This window comes from Thalassophryne amazonica, chromosome 15, assembly GCF_902500255.1.
Source record: "Thalassophryne amazonica chromosome 15, fThaAma1.1, whole genome shotgun sequence".
NCBI classification, from domain to species: Eukaryota; Metazoa; Chordata; class Actinopteri; order Batrachoidiformes; family Batrachoididae; genus Thalassophryne; species Thalassophryne amazonica.
The window spans coordinates 94,472,403-94,496,235 of NC_047117.1; the positions used below are offsets into that span (position 1 = coordinate 94,472,403).

A 23,833-nucleotide genomic window follows, 5' to 3' on the forward strand; every position below is an offset into this window, starting at 1 on the left:
TGCCCACCCCTGCCTTAAATTAACAGTTGAATTTGGACTTGTGTCAAACACTGCACACCTCCCGTGACAAATTTTCAAGGTAAATTCATTTTTGATTTAACTGTTCAATAAATGAAATTTTTATTGAAAATGTGTGTTTGTCTTATGTTTTGCATAGCTACAAGTGGCTCATTGAACTTCATTTTGCATTTACGGTCATTAACACACAAAAATCTTCATTTACATATTGCTGTCTATTTCATGTTGTCAAAATGCACTTTGGTCAATAAATGAAAAATACGTCTTCCTGCATATGTCTAACCGCTACAAACATTTAATGTTTTGATTCGAAAAGAAAATTTCGTAATTGTTATTGGCGGATTTATGAGTTCTCAGTGATTTTTTTTTCGAGTTTGTGCTTTTCTCCTTTTTCAATGAGCGAAGCTTCACTTGTGTTTCCTGCAATTGGACACCAGAGGGCAGCAAATGCCTGTCAATCAACGCACTCAAACCACGTAATTAACAAATCACACAGAGCAATTTAAAGAAACTTTAGACTTTTTTAATGCTTGCAAGTCCAAATTTAAAAACAACTTGTTCCCAAATGCTTTCATGAAAATGTGTGAATCTACGACGGAGGAAGGTTTTTTAATTGTTTGCAGGATGACTGAAAGTTTTCTGTTAATGCGCTTAAAACTTTGAGGAATTAAGAACCTCTTCAAACAGAAATGCCCGTGAGACAGCTGCGTTTGGACCAGTCGGGAAAGGAGCTCCACGAGTCCACCCCTGGAGTTAATGAGTGGGCTGCTCGCCTATAAAAGGAGGTCGCCCCGCTGCTCCGCTCTGTCTCCTCACAAGTCAAGATGAGTTACGGATCTGAAATCTTCTCCTCTCCTCTTACCGGCGGATTTTCGGGGACTCTCCCCGTTTTTCGCTCTCCTCGTCCCGCCCGGCGATGAGCGCGTCGACCCGCGGCGGTTACCGGTCCTCCTCCCTGTCCAGGAGCAGCGTGGCCTCCTCCCATGGCAGGAGGTACGGCCGCTCCTTGGCTCCGCTGGATACGGTGGACCTGACGCAGAGCAGCATCCTCAACAATGAGTTCAAGATCATCCGCACCAACGAGAAGGAGCAGATGCAGGGTCTGAACGACCGCTTCGCCGTGTTCATCGAGAAGGTGCGCAACTTGGAGCAGCACAACAAAGTCCTGGAGACCGAGCTGGTCGCCCTGCGCCAGCGGCAGGCCGAACCGTCCCGCCTGGCCGACCTGTTCCAGCAAGAGATCCGAGACCTGCGCTCTCAGCTGGACGGCTGAACGGGGAGAAGTCCCAGCTCCTGATCGAGCGGGACTGCTACGAAGACGACCTGCAGAAACTCCGGGCCAAATACGAGGACGAGTTCCGAGCCGCGAGGAGGCGGAGGCCGCCCTCAAAGCTTTCAAGAAAGATGTGGACGACGCCACCATGGTGCGTCTGGATTTGGAGAAGAAGGTGGAATCTCTGCTGGACGAGATCAGCTTCCTAAGAAAGGTACACGAGGAGGAGGTGGCCGAGCTCACGGACATGATCCACGCGGCTCAGGTGTCTGTGGAGATGGAGGTGTCCAAGCCGGACCTCACCTCCGCCCTCAAGGAGATTCGAAGCCAGTACGAGTCCATGGCGTCCAAGAACCTGCAGTCCGCCGAGGAATGGTACAAGAGCAAGTTTGCCGACCTGTCCGAGCAGGCGAACCGGAGCAACGAGGCCATCCGGGCCGGCAGGGAGGAAATGAACGAGTACCGGCGGCAGCTGCAGTCCAGAACCATCGAGATCGAGAGTCTGAGGGGAACCAACGAGTCTCTGGAAAAGCAGCTGAGAGAGATGGAGGAAAGGCAGGCGGTGGAGATCGGAAACTACCAGGTAGTCCCGTTTTTATCACCTCTCTGTGTTCGCTTGGATAAAACTGTGAGAAAGTAAACATCCGCGAAAATTTAAAGAAGAAATTTTTTTGAGAGAGTAAAAAAGAAGGAAAAAAAAAGAAAAAGAAAAAAAAACGACGAAGAAAAGGGTGGAGGAGGATGTGGGGCGCTGTCCGCGGTGCTGAAACCGATTCTTTGACCGCGCCCACACACACCACACACACACACACACACACACACACACACACACACACACACACACACACACACACACACACACACACCACACACACACACACACACACAGAGAGAGAGAGAGAGAGAGATTACCGGATGCTCTAAATAATTTCATATAAACCGTATTTCTGTATTTAGGACTCACATCCTACCTTCCTTTTTTTTGGATGTCCTCAGGTGTCTCTGCTAACCTCTTTGTTAAGTTCAGTTAGATTTAATTGGCAATAAAAGTACGTGTACATAAAATACATAAACAGCCATTACGAGGAGAGCACAATAAAGCATAAAAACCTATTTCAAATGTGGAATGTTGTATTTTATTTCAGGAAAGCATGGCAGAGCTGGAGAATGAGCTGAGGACCACAAAAAGTGAGATGGCTCGGCACCTGAGGGAGTACCAGGACTTACTCAACGTGAAGATGGCACTGGACATCGAAATTGCTGCTTACAGGTACAAACTGCATTTGTGTATTTATTCATGTTTTAACTAGGAAGTGCAAGAACCAAATTTTAAATGTATGTAATGTATGTATGTAATGTCATGCCATGTGCATCACCAAAATCACCAGAATAAAAATTTGTTTCCTCCTGAGTTGTTTCTTGCAGTTATGTACACATATGAGATCACAAGATTTTGCTTTTATGCATAACACCGTATGTTAGAGGTGCTGTTGCTCAGTGTATGGAAGTTTCATCATTCCAATAACAAGTCAGCAGGTAAAAAGTCTATCCTACAGAGGACATAAGTGAGGGAAGCCACCAAGACCTCCATGGCAAGTCTGAAGCAGTTACACACTGTGATTGGAGAGCTCTGCATGCAACAATTTTTTTTGTCTGTTGCTCCAGGAGTCATGCTTTCAAAATCCAAGACTCCAAAAAGTGCTATAATTCCCACACTGTTAACACAAAGTGGATGTAGTTCTCTTCAGACTAAAGCTGCTCTGTCAGCTCATATTCATTGTTTTCATCTCTAGTATTTACGATAGACAGCCAAAATAAATGTTTTCAGTCCAAATACATGAACTGAGTTAAGTTGCTGTGCCTCAGTATCTCTTTCTTTTCTCCACTTTCTTCTGAAAAAAAATTCCTGCATCCTTCCATTTTCAGGAAACTACTGGAAGGTGAGGAGACCCGCATTGGGTCGGGTTTGACCTATTCCACCCCAGCTATCAGTGGAGGTGCTGGGCAGGGTTTCAGCTACCAGACCCGCATTTACACCAGCTCTGGCAAGGGCTCCATAAAGGAGGGCAAGGATGAGGATCAGCAGCAAGGCAAGTCCGGAAGCAAGGTATCTCACCATGAGGTTTATGAGGAGCGGTGGTCACCACCAAGAAGATGGAGAAGCAGCAAGACTCTAGTGATGCCCACCAACCAGAAAAATTAAGAACCCACTGCCGTCCTTGTCCTGCAGCACCTTGAGTTTGTTCACATCCCATCATAAAACAATCCACTCGCCTTTACACTTGTGGCATCAAAGATTGTCTCTGCTTTGCCTTAAGCATCGTAAGCTTGTCATGTTTCTGAACATCTGAAATATCATGTTGGATGTCCACGAGGGGATAGAGTGCAGGGAGTGGAGGCTTGTTTTATGCTGGTTTGTTCTCTCGTGTTCACTTTTTCCTTCACATAACAACCTGATTATAACTCTGCTGTAGCATCACTCTCAAAAATGTTATTCAATGTTAAACACTCATATTATTTGCATTTCTGGCAGAAAGTACAATAATCAATAGTTCTGTCACACTTTTTTAGCAATGTTCCAACAATGACATTCTGCACCAGTCATAACCACATGTTCTCCAGAATCATCTGCACTAGTGTTGTTGTCTAACTTGAAGAGAGTCCAAACACATCAGCTGGTTAATGTTTCATAATCAACAGTGACATGTCGACTTGCTGAGATCTGTCGTATGCAGCTGGTTAAAAAAAAAAAAAAAAAAAGCTGAGGGAGAAGAAAAGAGATGCCAGTTTTAAGAATGCACAGAGCATTCTGGCAATAAATAAATAAATTCATTTAATTAATTAAAGGTTGAGATGGTTTTGACAAGTTTCAGGATGTGTCTGAAGAAATGGTCCAGCTTCATTAATCAAACACCAGCCATCACAAACTCAACATATCAGCGCTGGTGACCGATGACCTCAAACCAACCAGAAGTGAGAAATTCCTTTATTTCTGTAGTATTTGCTGAGCCTTGAAAACAACATGCGCTGTGGGGGCATTTAACGCAGTGGGAGTCACATTCTTCAATTTAATGTGCAGCTTTACATCATGTTTAAATGTGTCATGAATACTTGATGATTCAATCAGCTCTTCTGGAGCGATTGGGACCCGCAGACGTCATCTTTGTGCCACTCATCTGTGCGGTCAGTCTGCTTTGGTGCTTTTGGTGAAGCATTTTACAGTTGATGCTGCTCCTGATGTTACTCCTCTGTGATTTAAACTGAAGCCACAAACAAACCATTTTAATCAAAGACTCATAAACACCTCATCTTACTTTGGATTGGTTGTTGACGATGTGAAAGAAAAAGCTTCCAGGAGGTTCAGGGTACTAGCTGATGTGCTGATCTTCCTTTGGAGCCTGTTTTCAGTGATGTCAAAGGAACACTATCAATGCAACCTGAATATACAAAGGTGCTCTCTGACAGTTTGGTGAAGGATCACACAGTCTAAACAAAGAGCATAAAGATGAATATACTGTGTATAATTTTGGCCTGAGAGGGATATGATATGTTGCTTATTTGGTAAAAGTGGAATTTAGAACAATAAATTTTGCAGAGTAAAATTCTGTCTGTCAGGACTACATTTAATACCACTCCAAATACAGCTATAGAAACTCTAACAGAGTAAAATCAGCTCCATCATAGTGCTAAACCAAGTTGCTCTATTCGAGTAAAAGTTGAGCAATGTATTTTCTGGAATATGAGTTGCAGGTTTTTTACTAGTTTGGGAGGTCCTATGAGTTATAGTCCAGGGCAATTTATATACCAAAAAAAAAATAAAAAATAAAATAAAATAAAAATAAAAAATAATAATGTGTTAATCATTGAAAGTAATTTGTCCTTCTGATGCCTGATTCTGTTTTTTCTCTGTTTAAGGTGCAGCTCCATCCAGAGGTGGGTGTGGTATTTGTGCTGGAGACCCTCCTGTCCTGTGCACCAACAGCAATTCCTGTATATTCGTTTTGTGAATTGTTCTGTAATTTGTGTCTGTATCATGGCCCAAGCAGAGGGTCGCCCCTTGAGTCTGGTCTGCTTGAGGTTTTTTCCTAAGAGGGAGTTTTTCCTTACCACTGTTGCTCTGGGGGTTAGTAAGGTTAGACCTTACTTGTGTGAAGTGCCTTGAGGCAACTCTGTTGTGATTTGGCGCTCTATAAATGAAAATAAATTGAAATTGAAAATACAAGTAATGTATTTTTAGGGCTTTCCCAGGAATCAACACCTAAACAGAAGAAGCACAAATAGTAAAAGTGCATGACAACAATGTACAAAATACAAAATTAGAGAGCTAATTTTAAAAAATTCTAATGGACTCATATTTTTATTGGGTTTTTTTTTTTTGTTTTGTTTTTTTGCTGTGGGTCAGCAAACTGATCATCTTCATCAGATAACATCCAATCTGTTGTCCATCACACATTTATTTGTCCATTTGGTTATTTATATAATTTATATAATAATTTAAAAGTCCTTATCATAAGCAACAGCACATGCTGTGATGTGCACAGTTCATCCCCATTGTTAAACTTACCCTCAATGAAACTGTGAAAAAAGTGAATTCAACATAGGGGAAAACGGTGTGACTTATACTCCAGAACATACTGTAGCTTTTGATTCTGATGGAGTTGATTTTGCTCTATGAAAGTTTATATAAGACTATCTGGAGTGGGACCAAATATTGTCCTAGCAGTGTAAATTAACAGGCTCTTTCACTATTTTAACTCAGTTTGTGTATCAGTTTTTTGGTCCAGCAGCTCTTCAGGACCAACATGTGCAGCTTCCTGGTAAAGTTTTACACATGAAATATTTAATAATTGCTGCAGACTTAAATCATTGCAATATTAGCAGCAAACCAGAAAAATGATCCAAGAAAAATTGCATGGTGTATGTAAATGTATGTTCGCATGGAGTCTATCAGACCAGTTCATTCAGCACATCTGTGACATGTGACGACAAAAGGTCGAGTCACCACTTTAGTTTCTACATCAAACATTTCCACCACCATCGTGTGTAAATGCTCATAATCAACTCTAAATGCATGTGGGATAGATTTTGAAAAGTGTCTTATTACTTGTAGGGTGTGATGTAGATAGACTGCAGATCTGCTGAGAAAGAGGAAACGTTACTTTGAGGCATGTCCATGTTTAGCAGAACTCAAGGAGACAACTTCAGATATCTTTTAAGTCACAGTCCAAAACAAGAATTACTTAGTTTTCAATGATAAAACCAAATCCTCCAGTTTAGACAGTTTCAATCCACTTTATACCTCTAACGTCTGGCATGTAACCATTTGAAAGTGGTTCTAAAAGCACTTTAAACTCATGTGTCCAAGACAGGACAGTTTCACAGTCATCTCAACCAGATCACTTTTAATTTACACATATTTGAAATAAGAACACAATAAAACATATCTGAAGGCCTGTCAAATTTAGAACATAGAACAAGTCTGATGATGATGGAATCATCAACTGAGTATGCTGGACTAATTGATTAATTAACTGCTTCACAGTTTGGTGCCGATGTGCTTGAACAATTGAGAGAAAATTCAAATGAAGCACAGGGTTAGGGTTAGGGTTAGTCCAGTGCAGCTAACTGCTGCAAGAACAAGAACTCAAACCATTTTTAATCTCATCTTTATTTAAGAGAATGAAACAGACAAGACAAGATTCTGTATGAACCATTTGCAGACACGACACACATACGTATCAGAAATCTGTGCCATTCCAAAAGACAAGATTCACTATAAATCCTGATTGCTGTTCATCTCTGTTTTTAACTATTGCAATAACTGAATCAGATCTCTGTTTAGAGACTTGTGGCATGTCTTTTCTGTGTGTGCGCTGACAGCTTTAACACGACTATCCTGTCTGTCACAGCTGCATCTGCCCTCACAAACTACAATCACACAGCAAGCAATTAAAATGATTGATTGTACAGCAGAACACTTGTAGAAAAAAACAGTGTGAAAAAACCTTCAGTGAATTAAACACGCAGATTAAAAAAAAAAAAAAAATCAAAATGCAATATTTAGGTGTGTGTATGGGGTGGGGGGTAAAAATCAGATTTAAAAATTTCACAAAAATTCTAACAAAATTCAAATGCAAAATTCGCCACAGCAAATCCAAGGTTGATCTGGATGTTGAATTGGCACAAGTTTACACCGGATGCCCTTCCTGATGCAACTCCACATCACATGGAGAAATGTGGCAGGGATGGTGTTTGAACAAGGAACTTTCCACACTGACTCCAAGTGCACTAACCACTTGGACACCACCGACAAATATAATTGATAAAATTTTAAAAGTAATTGAAAATTCAGGTTAAAAAATTTATATGGAATATATTTACTTTAAAAAAAATCTGAATGAAAAACATTCAGTTTGGTTAGGAAGAGAATACACTAAAATCATATTGGTGAAAAAAATTAAAATCTCATTATAAGAATTCAGTTTTTTTTTTTGTTTTTTTTTAATCACTGGGCTGTCAACTGTATAAAAGAAAATTGGTCTGCAGTTTATTTAATTTTTGCCTTTTTTGTCTTATATGATAATTTTACAAATTACTTAATCAAAAAAAAATTATATATATATATATATATATATATATATATATATATATATATTATATATATATATATATATATATATATATATATATATATATATATATATATATATATATATATTTTTTTTTTTTTTTAACTTAACTAAGGTGGATTTTGTATTTTGAACTTTTGGGTTTGAATGGATGTTTTTGACACTGTTTTACTTCAAAAGGTTGATTGATCTCGAGGCCTGAGTGTTTTCGTGCCGTATAGTGTGTTTGTGGCTGATTTTATAAGGAAGCCAGTCTGAACGGTGGGCAAACATTTTACTTTGATGGAAGAGAAAGAGCAAAGAAACAAGTCAGTTGATGTGATTTCACGGGTTCCAGTTTATCCGCCTTTAACTTTAAACCAGAAGAGGCTTCATGGATGTCTGAAGAAAATGTTCTGATCACGCCTTCTTCAAAGCAGCACTGCCAAACCTTTATTGGTGCACATGTAACAAATCAAAAGAACCTTGGAGAAAAAGAAAATATGTTCACAAACTGAAACCCAAGAATCGAGACGTAGCCATAGAAGAAATACTGTAGTATATAAATGCCTTAAAACACCAGCAGCTTTCCTCTTTGTGACGTTTGTTTGGTGGATTGTTGTATCGTCGTTATTAGTGTTTATTAGAGTTTCCATGACTGCAAAACTTTAGAGGCAGAATGTAGCTGACATGTTCTTCTCTTTACTGTTATGTGCTGATGTTTGACACCATATGAATAAAGAAAAAATAAATGAATATCAGAGTCTGCACTTTCTTTATATTTCTGCAGCAGAGAATATTTTGACTTTTGATGCGATTTTTTATGTTCATGTAAGAAACTGTGTGACCCTTCTTTGGTGACAGTAACACACTGCTAAAAAGATTTTTTTGGCTGGTAGTTGAGGTTCTGTTCTAAAAACATTACAATGATGGGTAAATTTTCATGATTGGTGCCTTATTTTGGTCAGGTTTTTCTCAGCAACTATGCAATTCAGAAACATGCCCTATTTTGGGCAAATGTTGCTATTTTCACAAAAAATTCAATTTTTTTCTAAAATTTAAAATTTCAAAATTATGCATGGAAGAGCTGTGAACAGTGATCAGATGAATAAAAAAACAAACAAACAAACAAAAACATCAGAATTAAATATCCATCAACTGAACTGAAAGAGAGGAAGCATTTTGGGTGAATTTCATTATTTTCACCACAAAAAGTCTATATTTTTCCTAAAATTTTAAATTCCAAAATTCTGCATGGAAGAATTGTGAACAGTGATCAGAGGAGTCAAACCCTCAGAATTAAAATCCATCGATAACTGAAGGAAAAGAAGCATTTACTGTGAATTACGGATGGACAACGGACACTTCGCCGTGACATTAGCGCATCGGGCCAATGGCCCGCATGAAATAAAAATGTTTTTGCCAACATCAAAGAAAGATGGAAAAAATGCAGATTATAGATTATCATCATCAGATCTGAAGAAGAACCTGTTCAGTTGGTGTCATTATCCAAACTCATTTCCACTTATACGCCTCCTTTATGTTCAATCACAGCAGCTGCTTTACAGCAAAAATCAAAGCGAAGCGTAAGGTTTCAGTGCTTTGCTAACATAAAGTCATCACTTCTCTGTACCAGAGACGTCGCTGCACACAGAACAGGTTGATGATGAACAGATATTTTGGGTGACTTTCTACTAGCTTCCTAAAAATGAACTCGGTGATGTTAAAACCTGTTCATCGGTCAATCATCTGTCATGACGGACAACATGTGGCGCCTCCTGCAGACCTAAAATAAAAACACTGACACCACCTGACCCACTGAAGTTTGAAGAATTGAAGGAACTGTTCGGCACAGGTGTGAGCTCTCTGAGTGCCAGTATCTTCTTAAGAATCTTCTTAGATTCCTTCTTAAGGTGTCCCTAAGAAGGTTCTTAAGAAAACTCTACATCAGATTCATCAATGTGTTCTTAAGTCACAGAATTGATCACAGCTGTGTTCTTAAATTGATGACTCCCATCTCGTCATAAACTGAAAGTGCGTGTCTGGTGAGCCTAATTAACATACGATTAGCATAAGTAACAGCCCATCAATGCCCATAAAAGGGCATGAGACTGCATGGCCATGAGCAGACGCAGATTTCATAAAGAGGAAACAAAATGCCAAAAGTAAAAATCAAATCAATTTCAGCACAGCAGGCAAAGAGAAAAAAGAACTGTGGCAGTTCATGTCAGGATTTGGGTTTTGCCAGCTTTTATTTCTTGGCTTTCTGTTTTTCAGTTACATTTGGTTTATTCTCTTGCTGGGGTTTTTCTGTTTGGGTCTGGTTGTCCTGTTCTTTCCTGTGTGTCTCTGCTGGCTCTTGGTGGTGGGTGTTTCCCTCTGTCTGGCCACACCCTCCTTCTGGTGTGTTCCGCGCACACCTGTTCTCTATCAGCACCTCATCACCTGGGTGTATTTAAGCTCCCCATTGTGCCTTACTTTCTCACCAGATTGTAGCACCTTGTGCCTCTTTCCAGCTCTGTATCTTGTATTTCCTTGCCTCGCTTCATTTGCCTCATTGTGTTTTTTGACTACCTGCCTGTGTATCGCGACCACGCCTAAGCCTGATGTTTTTGTTACTGTTGCTTGTTTTGGACTGCCTTTCTGTGTACCGACTCCAGCCTGTTTACCGAGTAAACGCCTTAACTTCACTGAGCTATGTACCTGCATCCTGCATTTGTGTCCTGCCCGTCTTGCCTGTCAAACCTGATAGTACAATCTGGCCAACTATGGACGCAGCAGACGCAGCAGACGCCTTCCAGCTGGCGGTACGCCACCACAGTCAGCAGCTTGCTCAGCAAGAGGACCAGCTAGCTGCTCTGAACTCAGGGATTAGTGAGTTAGCCAAGCGGCAGGCTTCCTTCATGGCTTCAGTGTACTCTCAGATGGAGCAACTACTCGCTACCATTAAGCATCAGGCTACGACCAGTACGGCTCTCACCGCCACACCACTTCCGGGACCGTTGTTAGCCCCGCCGGCTTCTGTACCCAAGGTCTGTAATCAACTCTCCCGGCCTGAGTGTTTTTCCGGAGAATCCGCGGATGTCAAGCCTTTCATTACACAATGTGAACTTCACTTTGAATTAATGGCGTCAATGTTTCTGTCTGAAAGGGCGAAGATAGCATTCGTCATTACTCACCTGACGGGCCGGGCTGCAGCGTGAGCCACGACTGAGTGGAGCTGCGGTTCACCATCTTGCTCCTCCCTGGCAGCAATCACTCACGCTCTAGAGCAGGTATTCCAGCACACCTTGTTTTTATTGTGGTCAGTCAGGTCATGTTGCAACCCTCTGTCCAGTAAAGGGTGCCCCAGTGCGGCCGAGAACGGTAGTGCAGGTGAGTCAAAGTTCAATTAATACGTCCTCTCAGAATGATTTAATGCCACCTTTTCGTCTGACCATAGCACCATAGAATGTCCTGTATTCATTGATTCAGGGGCTGATTCTAATCTCATGTTATCCTCTGTTGCCAGGTCCCTCCATCTGAAATTTTATCAGCTTTCACGTCCACTGGAGGTCCGTGCGATGGACAGCCATGAATTAGGCCAAATTGTGCACCGCACCCAATTTGTTCGCGTGACAATTTCCGGCAATCATTCTGAACAAATTAGTTTTCATGTATTTGATAATATGACTCGCTCTGTAATTCTGGGGCACCCTTGGATGCAACGCCATAAACCTAGTCTAGACTGGACTCAGGGTAAAATTGAAGCATGGGGATCTTCTTATGAAAAGTCTTGCTGCTCGCACCTGTGGTTCCGACCAATGTTAGCAACTCTGATCTAGAGGGCGTACCCGCTTTTTACCATGATCTAGCACTGGTCTTTAGCAAAGCTAAGGCTAAATCTCTACCTCCACATCGGGAGTACGACTGTGCCATTGTTCTCCCCGGGGAAAATTGTTTTCTCTTTCAGCTCCCGAATGAGCAGCAATGAATTCGTACATCCAGGAGTCACTGGATGCTGGGTTGATTCGTCCTTCGTCATCCCTCTTGGAGCTGGGTTCTTCTTTGTTGAAAATAAAGATTAATCACTTCATCCTTGTATTGGGGGTTAAATGACATCACAGTTAAAAATCGCTTTCCTCTGCCACTGATTTCATCAGCTTTTGAGCTGTTAGAGGGTGCTAAAGTGTTCACAAAATTGGGTCTTCGTAATGCCTACCATTTGGTCAGAATTAGGGAGATGAATAGAAGACTGCTTTTAACACCCCAACTAGGCACTATGAGTACCTGGTGATGCCTTTTGGGCTCACAAATGCCCCAGCAGTCTTCCAGAATTTGGTAAATGACGTGTTACGAGAATACTTAAATAAATTTGTTTTTGTTTACCTGGATGACATCCTAATCTTCTTTCCCCAAACAGAACGACCTCTTCATCAAGGCAGAAAAATGCGAATTCCATAGGCCCACAGTATCATTTCTGGGATTCATCATCTCCGAGGGAGAGATTCAAATGGACCCAAACAAGGTGGCGGCAGGCGTGAGTGGGCAGCGCCAAGCAATTGGAAGGATGTACAAAGATTCTTGGGATTTGCTAACTTTTATTGGAAATTTATTAGGAACTTTAGTACCATCGCTGCACCTCTCCATAATGCAACCTCGTCCCTTCAGGCATTCAAGTGGATGCTTGAATGTGACGAGGCGTTCCGGGTCCTAAAGCAACGCTTCACCACTGCCTCCCTGCTACACCTTCCTTACCCCGCACGGCAGTTCGTGTTGGAGGTTGATGCTTCTGATATCGGTGTGGGAGCAGTTCTGTTGCAAATGAGTCCCAAAGATAAGAAATTGCATCCATGCGCCTATCTGTCCCGTAAGTTGACTGCGGCAGAAGAAAAATTACTCCATTGGGGACCGCAAACTGCTGGTGGAAAAAGTGGCCTTGGAGGAGTGGCATCACTGGCTTGAGGGGACACAATTGCCATTTTTAGTGTACACAGATCATAAAAACCTCACTTATCTTCACACAGCGAAGCGCTTAAATGCTCGAAAGGCCCGTTGGGCGATCTTTTTCAGCTAATTCAACTTTATCTTGTATCGACCCGGTTCGAAAAATGGGAAGCTCGATGCCTTGTCCAGGCAATATGATAAAGCCAATACACCTTCTGACCCTGGCAATCCTCCCAGTGTCATGTTTTATCTCGGCTATTACATGGGAGGTGGACTCATGGGTAAAGGAAGCCCTTTGCAACGTTTGCGTGCCTTCTGATTGTCCACCGGGCAAGTTATTTGTACTTGACGCCCTCGGGGGGCGAGTGGGCCCACAATAGCCAGTTTTTGTGTCATCCTGGAATCAAAAAGATGGTTCATGTAGTGCAACAACGATTTTGGTGGCCGCATATGGTTGCGGATGTTACTGAATATGTTAATGCCTGTCATACTTGTGCTATGCATAAGTCCTCCTCACGCCCACCTGCGGGCTCATTACGACCTCTGTCCGTTCCCAAACAGCCTTGGACACACATTACAATGGACTTTGTAGCTGGTCTTCTCCCCTCACGTGGCAACACTGTGATCATGACTGTAGTAGACAGATTATCCAAGATGTGCCATTACCCAGTTTGCCTACTGCCAAGGGAACTGCCGAGATTATGTTAACTCATGTGTTTCGTCTCCATGGTTTTCCCCAGGATATCGTCTCCGACCGGGGCCTGCAGTTTGTGTCCAGGTTCTGGATGCAGTTCTGTCACTTACTTGGGGGCCACCTCCAGTCTCACATCAGGCTGTCAGACCGAAAGATTTAATCAGGAATTGGAAAAGTCTGAGAATTTTGTGTTCACAGCATCCCTCTACCTGGTCCACCCAACTGCCTTGGTTGAATTACCTCACAACAGTCTGCCCTCTGCTTCTTCTGGTTTCTCCCCTTTTCATGTGCTGTTTGGTCATCCTCCCTCTTTTTCTTCCTCCACCCTTCGGTCCCCGGTCCTGTCTGCCCTAACTCTGATTGTCAGGTGCCAACGAACCTGGGAGTGGGCACGTCGTGCCCTGTGCCATTCCTCGGCGCAATACTAGGCTGCTGCGGACCGCAAATGTTCCTCGGCTCCTGTCTACACACCTGGTCAAAGTCTGGCTCTCCACTTGGCATTTGCCACTACGGGGTGTTCCTTGAAAACTGTCGCCCAGGTTCGTTGGTCCCTTCCCCGTGTCCAAGGTCATTAACCCTGTTTCTGTCCATCTTCGTTTGCCTGGTTCTATGCATGTTCACCCCACCTTTCATGTCAAACCCTTTAAGTCCAGCCCTTTGTGCCCTCGGACCATTTCCCCCACCTACCGCCCGGTTCGTGGGGGGACGGTCTTCTCTGTGCGTCAGCTTCTGGCTTCGTGTTGGAGGGGCTGTGGTTTCCAGTATTTGGTGGGCTGGGAGGGGTACGGCCCAGAGGAGCGGTCTTGGATTCCCTCCCGCTTTATTCTGGACCCCTCTTATTTTGGATTTTCATGCCTCTCACCCTGCCACACCTGGGCCTTTGGGGGGGGGGGGGGGGGGGTGTGTAACTGTCAGGATTTGGGTTTTGCCAGCTTTTATTTCTTGGCTTTGGGTTTTCAGTTACATTTTGTTTATTCTCTTGCTGGGGTTTTCTGTTTGGGTCTGTCTATCCTGTTCTTTCCTGCCTGTCTCTGCTGGCTCTTGGTGGTGGGTGCTTCCCTCTGTCTGGCCACACCCTCCTTCTGGTGTGTTCACACACACCTGTTCTCTATCTGCACCTCATCACCTAGGTGTATTTAAGCTCCCCATTGTGCCTGATAGTTCAGAGGTGGAGGTACTGATGCAGGAAATCAGCAAAAAAAGAAATGGTTCAATGTAAAATCTGAGACAAAACATCTCAAAATCCCGACGGGAGATGCAGAGGACTGGAGGGGAACAGCAGACACTCAAAAGCACATTGGGGTCATCATCCGGGAGATGGCACTAGGTAGGCTATCACTTGACCCAGCTATCTTAGCTAATTATAGGCCAATCTCCAACCTTCCTTTTCTCTCAAAGATTCTTGAGAGGGTAGTTGTAAAACAGCTAACTGATCACCTGCAGAGGAATGGTCTATTTGAAGAGTTTCAGTCAGGTTTTAGAATTCATCATAGTACAGAAACAGCATTAGTGAAGGTTACAAATGATCTTCTTATGGCTTCGGACAGTGGACTTATCTCTGTGCTTGTTCTGTTGGACCTCAGTGCTGCTTTTGATACTGTTGACCATAATATTTTATTACAGAGATTAGAGCATGTCATAGGTATTAAAGGCATTGCGCTGCGGTGGTTTGAATCATATTTGTCTAATAGATTACAGTTTGTTCATGTAAATGGGGAATCTTCTTCACAGACTAAAGTTAATTATGGAGTTCCACAAGGTTCTGTGCTAGGACCAATTTTATTCACTTTATACATGCTTCCCTTGGGCAGTATTATTAGACGGTATTGCTTAAATTTTCATTGTTACGCAGATGATACCCAGCTTTATCTATCCATGAAGCCAGAGGATACGCACCAATTAGCTAAACTGCAGGATTGTCTTACAGACATAAAGACATGGATGACCTCTAATTTCCTGCTTTTAAACTCAGATAAAACTGAAGTTATTGTACTTGGCCCCACAAATCTTAGAAGCATGGTGTCTAACCAGATCGTTACTCTGGATGGCATTTCCCTGATCTCTAGTAATACTGTGAGAAATCTTGGAGTTATTTTTGATCAGGATGTCATTCAAAGCGCATATTAAACAAATATGTAGGACTGCCTTTTTGCATTTACGCAATATCTCTAAAATCAGAAAGGTCTTGTCTCAGAGTGATGCTGAAAAACTAATTAATGCATTTGTTTCCTCTAGGCTGGACTATTGTAATTCATTATTATCAGGTTGTCCTAAAAGTTCCCTAAAAAGCCTTCAGTTGGTTCAGAATGCTGCAGCTAGAGTACTGACGGGGACTAGCAGGAGAGAGCATATCTCACCCGTGTTGGCCTCCCTTCATTGGCTTCCTGTTAATGCTAGAATAGAATTTAAAATTCTTCTTCTTACTTATAAGGTTTTGAATAATCAGGTCCCATCTTATCTTAGGGACCTCATAGTACCATATTACCCCATTAGAGCGCTTCGCTCTCAGACTGCGGGCTTACTTGTAGTTCCTAGGGTTTGTAAGAGTAGAATGGGAGGCAGAGCCTTCAGCTTTCAGGCTCCTCTCCTGTGGAACCAGCTCCCAATTCAGATCAGGGAGACAGATACCCTCTCTACTTTTAAGATTAGGCTTAAAACTTTCATTTTCGCTAAAGCTTATAGTTAGGGCTGGATCGGGTGACCCTGGACCATCCCTTGGTTATGTTGCTTTAGACGTAGACTGTGTTTCATAATTATTGTATGGCCTTGCCTTGCAATGTGGAGCGCCTTGGGGCAACTGTTTGTTGTGATTTGGCGCTATACAAGAAAAAAGTTGATTGAAGTTGATAGGCTATGGGAAAAATCTAAATCACTTTACATTTAATTTTCCCCCACCCTACTTTTTAGGAGTACCATTGACTGAGTGTCTGGATACAGACCTGGTCCCCAAGGCAGCGCTCCCATCCCCTCCCTGTGTGGCTGCTAAATGTGCGTAAGAGTTCTCCTGAGTGTTCATAGGATTTATTCTTACCTAAGAACTAATCCTGATAGGAACAAATTCATGAATGCCACAGCCTGGATTTAGGAACAAACTTGTTCTTAAGAACGGTTCATGTATGAGGCCCAATGTTCTGAAAATGGAATGTTTCTTTGAGAGATGCTGGTGAGTAAAATTAGCTTTTTCTTGAAGACATTTATTTCTCTTGTCAGCTTCACAGAGCAGATGTTAGTTTGAAAGATGTGATGATCACCTGCTGCTGTGCTGGTCCACACCTGGACATTCACATAGTCCCGGACGTGGAGGTGGTGGACCTCAGCGGTGTGTCTGTTTCCTGTCTGTTCTCAGCACTGGGTGTGGACACGTGACGCAGGATGCAGGTCTTCAAAGATTCATACCTCTGCAGTGCAGCTGAATAGGATGTGAGGTGGGACGGGCCCACTGGTGCAAAAACGTTCTTACGAAACAGTCTCTTAACTTTGGGCACAAAGACACACGCTGAGCTTCTATTTTCGGCATTACTTTGCTGTTCCTGTCCCCAGACAGTCACCAGACATGTTTTTATACTTCTGTGTGAGAGATGCTTCCTCCTGTTGGAACTCTAACCTGGGACTCATTTGGAATTGATATCTGCAGAATGTGAACAGCTTGTGTGTATATCCCACAATTAACAGTTAACTCTCAAGAAGAAACAAGTGAGTTCACGAACATCAAAAAGCCTCAAAGATGTAAAAGAACATTAAGTACCTGATTTACGAAATCTGCATGCTGATCTACTACTGAATGTAGAAATGGACAAAATAGTGCTTTTTGTCTATCTGGCATGTTTGCCTTCATGAAGATGTGATTTGGTGTGTGGCCACCTGTGTGCGCAAAATTGTGGGCATGGAACATGCTAACGGGTGAGGTTTGCACATGCAATGAAATTTATCAAGGCTCAAAGCAATTTCAGGGGCTGAGATTGTCTGTAATATAGCACATTTAGAACCTTGGTGCTAGTTTACCCAGTGTTGTGCGATCAATAAAGACACTCATAAATGTGACTCAGTCTTTCCCCGTGAGCTGTTTGGGTATGCATTTCTTTATTTCACTCAAAAAAAATTCTTTAAAGTTTAAGTCGGAAAACACCACAACTCTCATCACTCATCTTCAACTGCTTATCCGAGATCGGGTCACGGAGGCAACAGCTCCAGCAAGGGACCCCAGACTTTCCTTTCCGGGCCACATTGACCACCTCTGACTGGGGGATACCGAGGCGTTCCGAGGCCAGCGTGGAGATATGGGGTCTCCTCCCAGATGGACGTGCCTGGAATACACCACTGCCACTACACATCACCACCACCATAAAGGCCGGACTGCAACTCCACCTCCCCGCCGAGAAATCAGCTACCATTCAGGTAACTTCTCTGCTGAATCTAAAGACCTTGTGTAATAGTCTGATCTCATTTGCAGCCGTTTTCCTGTGACGGTGTCCTTATCTGCGGTATTGGCATTTGGTGTGGACTGTGACGGCTTTGCCTCACACCCCAAACCAGATAAGTGGTTTCACAGGAGCTGTACGAGTGTGATTGGAGGTGGAGGTTCTCCCTCCTAACTGAACACTGACTGTGGGATTACTGAGTGTGCGAACTCACACTCATCAATACTGTTTCTGTTCTCTGCCAGCAGTACCGGGTCTGACTGCTGAAGACAGTGGCCACCTGGGGCACAGGGCTTGGCGGCTCCGGTGTTCTTCAGATCCGTTGGTGGTGGAAGCTGTGTGGGATCCGGCTCTTCTCTCGCCAGACGTCTTCTATCTTCGAGCCTGCCCACACGTCACCTTGTGTATAATTGACATTCCACCATATTGTTGTTGTCTGTACTTCGTTGTGCGATTCACAACATTAAATTGTTACTTTTTGGCTTATCCATTGTCCGTTCATTAGCGCCCCCTGTTGTGGGTCCGTGTCACGACACTTTCACAACACGGATCTCATCAACCCCTGGGACCTTGCCACTGCGGAGTTGTTTGGCTACCTCAGTGACTTCGATCAGGGAAATTGATGAAAATCCTCCATCAGCTTCCAGCTCTGAGCCTACTATAGAGGGCACTCTGGTCTGATGCAGGAGTTCCTCAAAGTGTTCCTTCCAGCTGTGGATTACATCCTCAGTTGAGGTCAACAGACTCCCATCCTTACTGTAGACAGCTTGGATGGCTCCCCGTTTTCCCCTCCTGAGGTGCCTCCCCATATGGAAAAGAAATAGAAAAAACTTTCAAGAAGTTACATCAGTTCCAGTAATAAACTTTTATATTTGACATGTGTTGTGCTTATAAGTCTGTTAGATATTACACATATCTACTCAGGATTCTTTATGTGGAATTACTGTCATATTGTATATTCTTTTAAGTTCCCAATTTATATAAGTAACATTGTACAAATTTACTAAGGATCTTATATCTGGTTTGACTGTCACATGCATTACTTACAAGTTCCAGATGGAACAGATACAAACTTTATAAAATTTATGTATATCTTTTCCATATGAGTCACAGTCCGCCAGAAGCACCTTGGTGCCGACCGAAAGTCCTTCTCCATGGTTGCTCCAAACTCCTCCCACACCCGTTTCTTTGCCTCCCCCACAGCAGAAGCTGCTGCCCTTCGGGCCTGTCGGTGCCTTGCAACTGCCTCCGGAGTCCTCTGAGATAACATATGCCAGAAGGACTCCTTCAGTCAGACGGTTTCCCTGATCACCGGTGTCCACCACGGTGCCACACCCTGAGGCACCTAAGACCTTCAGGCCACAGCTCCCCGCTTCAGCTTCATTGCCCATTCTGGTTCAATGCCCCAAACCTTCACAGGGATGCTAGAAAAGCTCTGCCGGAGGTGTGAGTTGAAGATCTGTCAGACAGTGGACTCCTCCAGATGTTCCCAGTTCACCCGCACTATCTGTTTGGCCTTACCAGGTCTGTCCAAAGTCCCCCCCCACCCTCTGATTCGACTCGCCACTAGATGGTGATCAGTTGACAGCTCTGCTCTTCTCTTCACCCGAGTGTCCAGAACATGCCACTTCAGATCAGATGATATGATCACAAAATCGATCATTGATCTTCGGCCTAGGGTGCTCTTGTACCATGTTCTTATGAGCATCCTTATGTTCGAACCTGGTGTTTGTTATGGACAGTCCGTGACTAGTACAGAAGTCCAATAACAAACGACCATTTGGGTTTAGATCGGGGAGGCTGTTCCTACTAATCACACCTCTCCAGGTGTCTCTGTCATTGCCCATGTGTGTGTTGAAGTCCCCCAGGAGAACAATGTGTCCCCCACCAGAGCCCCATATAGAACTCCATTCAGAGACTCCAAGAAGGCCGAATTTCTCCAAAATGCTGTTTGGTGCATACGCACAAACAACAGTCAGAGTGCCCCCTCCCCTTCCCCACCCAAAGGTACAGGGAAGCGACCCTCTCATCTACCAGGGTAAACTCCATTGTAGCAGCGCTCTGCCGGGGACTCAGCCTGGTATTGCTCCACCTCCTGCACAAGCTCTGGCTCCTTCCCTCACAGTGAGGTGGCATTCCACACCCCCAGAGCTAGCCCCTGCCTCCTGGGTCTGGTCCGCCGAAGCCCTCACCTTTCACTGCCACCCATAGGACAGCGCACCCCAACACCAGGGATTCCCCCTGCGGGTGGTGAGCCCACAGGGTGGAGATGGAAGGCCCACGTTGCCTTTTCGGGCTGTGCCTGACTGGGCTCTGTAGCAAGCCCAGCCAACAGGCGCTCGCTGATGGGCTTGGCTCCAGACAGGGCCCCAGGCTTCCTGCGGGCCTGTCACATTTCCTCTACCTCATTCTGTCATGGTGTCTTGTGAACCATTCTTAGTCTGGCCTCTTGCCTGAGACCAATTTGCCACAGGAAACCCTACCAGGAGCACAAAGGCTCCAGACAACACAGCTGTCAGGTTCATAGAGACACACAAACCTCTCCACCACGATAAGGTGATGGTTCCTAGAGAGGAAAACACCACAATTTAACATTAATTTACACTGGCCTATTTTTTAACAAAAACAAGCATCCACTGCCTAAAGAAATTAAATGTCACATTTATCATGCATTTATGTTATAGAAATGCGTTGTTAGCAACACAAAGTCTGTCAGAAGACTCACAATTCAGTGTCTTTCAGAATCAGCGAACTGGATCCAGCTGTGCACCTCAACCCTAAACTGATGCTATCAATGGGACACCGCAGTCTTGTTTGAACCCCCTTCATGATATCACAGGATTTGACCACCTCCGGGGACAGCCTGCACAAACACAGCATCACGTCTAACGGAAAAACTGTGTACTTTTTTTGTTGTTGTTGGCTGCAATCACTGAAGCAGTCGCAAAAAGTAAAATTTTTTTCAGTTTCCACGAGAAGGGAAGATGAGGCAAATGAGAGACTTCATACTGGTGTTTGCCTCCACACCTTGACAAAGTAGCTGCGTTCTCTCACCTGCACAACCGCCTCAACATGTTTGAACTTCAGGCCACAAACAAACCACAACACATGTCTACTTTTGCCGCATCCTCACTTTTTCCTTGTATTTTCACTTTGTTTGTGGTGTAATTTGCCCCTGAAAAGAGAATATTAACATAAGTGAAATGCACCCCATCCTGGCAATGTGCATTTGAAGATTGTCACCTTAAAACAGGGGTGGACACCGAGGACTGAGACAGTTCAGGTTATCCTTGTTACCATTCACCTCAGCAGGTGGGCTGCTGATGAGCTTCTCCCCCGAACATAAACACCTGATCATCAATAAAATCACCTGCTGAGTTGATTGGTAGCAAGGAAGACCTGTGGTGTCTCAAGCCTTCATGGCACATGATTGCCCACCCCTGCCTTAAATTGACAGTTGAATTTGGACTTGTGTCAAACACTGCACACCTCCCGTGACAAACTATTTTCAAGGTAAATTCATTTTTGATTTAACTGTTCAATAAATGAAATTTTTATTGAAAATGTGTGTATTTGTCTTATGTTTTGCATAGCTACAAGTGGCTCATTGAACTTCATTTTGCATTTACGGTCATTAACACACAAAAATCTTCATTTACATATTGCTGTCTATTTCATGTTATCACATGGCATTGTTTTCTGCAATTTTCCTTCATAAATCACTTATAAAATATTCACTAGCCCAACGTGCTAAGGTTTGGGAAGTCCACCTATGTATAATTACTGTGTACATTCAGTATGGGCGCATTGTAGTCTGAACATAATATCAACCAATCAGTGTGGCACCTGTTATTCCCTTTAAACTGTACTGCACCAGATCCAGAGGGTGGAAGAGAAAGAATTTAACACAAACACCGGATGGTGGCCACCAAAGCTCCCTAAGGTGAAGCCTGCAGCAAGGTGTTTGTATGTGAAGGTTTATTCTGCTTAATGGTTGCTTTTGATTCATTCACGTGGTGTATGTTACAGGCACATCATGCCACCTTTGTCTTGGGGGGGGTCCATCACAAATATCAACACTTAGAAATGTCATATCACAAGCGCTGATGGCAGACGTGCATGTGACATGCAACAGCTACAAATATGGTGCATATCAATATTGTAACTTGTTTTTGTCTTTTAAGTTTTCATGAATTTTAATGTTTTTATATATTAAAGTATTTTAAGATATGTGACTGAAAGTACTTTATAGTAAAAATAAAGTTATTAATGTTACAAACAATGTTATTAAATTTTGTAGATGTTTTATCACTGAATAAGAACAACGAAAGAAGAGTCTATGAATAACATCGAGATGTAAAGTTAATTTTTCATGGATCCTTTCAGCGCTTGTAAGCGGTTTTTCATGCAGATAATGAAAGAGAATCATCTAAAATTCATCAGAGACGTCGTTTCCTGATATTATTCCATCGGGTCGCCATTCTTTTTGGCCTTTCTGCTTTTTTATTTTTAAACATCTTTTCAGCATCACATTGAGTCAAAGTTTACTTTTTCAGATTTGAATCTTTTTTTTCTTCCTCTTTCCTCAAATGCTGCATCATTGTGCAGACTGTGCACTGAGGAGAGTGTAAGAGGAACTCAGCTCTTCTATTATGGATAAGATGGTGGAAAAAAGCTGAAGGACCTTTTTAGGCCATGTCAGACCATATAACATCTGTCAGCTGTTAGTAACCACTGGGTTTGTTTTTGAAATAACAAGTTCAAAAAAAAAAAAAAAAAAAAAAACTGATTAGAATTTAACGACACAGGCATTGTGCAAAAGAATTTCATTTGCGATCTCTTAAAACCGAGCTGAAGGCGTTCACAGAGGTTAACCAGGACAGTTTCAGTTCAGACGAGGACATTCCAGTGAGAGGGAGCAGAAAACCTTAAAGCTTTCTACATAACATAACTTAACATAACAACTTAACATAACAACTTAACATAACATAACAACTTAACATAACATAACATAACAACTTAACATAACATAACAACATAACATAACTTAACATAACATAACATAACATAACATAACAACTTAACATAACATAACTTAACATAACATAACATAACTTAACATAACATAACATAACATAACAACTTAACATAACATAACAACTTAACATAACATAACTTAACATAACATAACATAACATAACAACTTAACATAACATAACAACTTAACATAACATAACAACTTAACATAACACAACATAACTTAACATAACATAACATAACATAACATAACATAACAACTTAACATAACATAACAACTTAACATAACATAACTTAACATAACATAACATAACATAACAACTTAACATAACATAACAACTTAACATAACATAACAACTTAACATAACACAACATAACTTAACATAACATAACATAACATAACATAACATAACATAACAACTTAACATAACATAACAACTTAACATAACATAACTTAACATAACATAACATAACATAACAACTTAACATAACAACTTAACATAACATAACAACTTAACATAACTTAACATAACATAACATAACATAACAACTTAACATAACATAACAACTTAACATAACATAACATAACTTAACATAACATAACATAACATAACAACTTAACATAACATAACTTAACATAACATAACTTAACATAACATAACATAACATAACAACTTAACATAACATAACAACTTAACATAACATAACATAACTTAACATAACAACTTAACATAACATAACAACTTAACATAACATAACTTAACATAACATAACATAACATAACAACTTAACATAACATAACTTAACATAACATAACATAACATAACTTAACATAACATAACAACTTAACATAACATAA

The 23,833-nt window shown here is 42.2% G+C and overlaps 1 protein-coding gene across 1 annotated transcript; it reads left to right on the forward strand.

Moving 5' to 3' along the window:
* Nucleotides 1-842: 842 nt before the first annotated feature.
* Nucleotides 843-3,494, forward strand: LOC117525646 (alpha-internexin-like). The gene is given in 8 exon segments (XM_034187554.1): nt 843-867; nt 870-1,283; nt 1,286-1,378; nt 1,381-1,874; nt 2,437-2,561; nt 3,218-3,423; nt 3,426-3,471; nt 3,473-3,494. Coding segments are annotated over 8 exon segments (1,425 nt in total).
* The last annotated feature ends 20,339 nt before the right edge of the window (nt 3,495-23,833 follow it).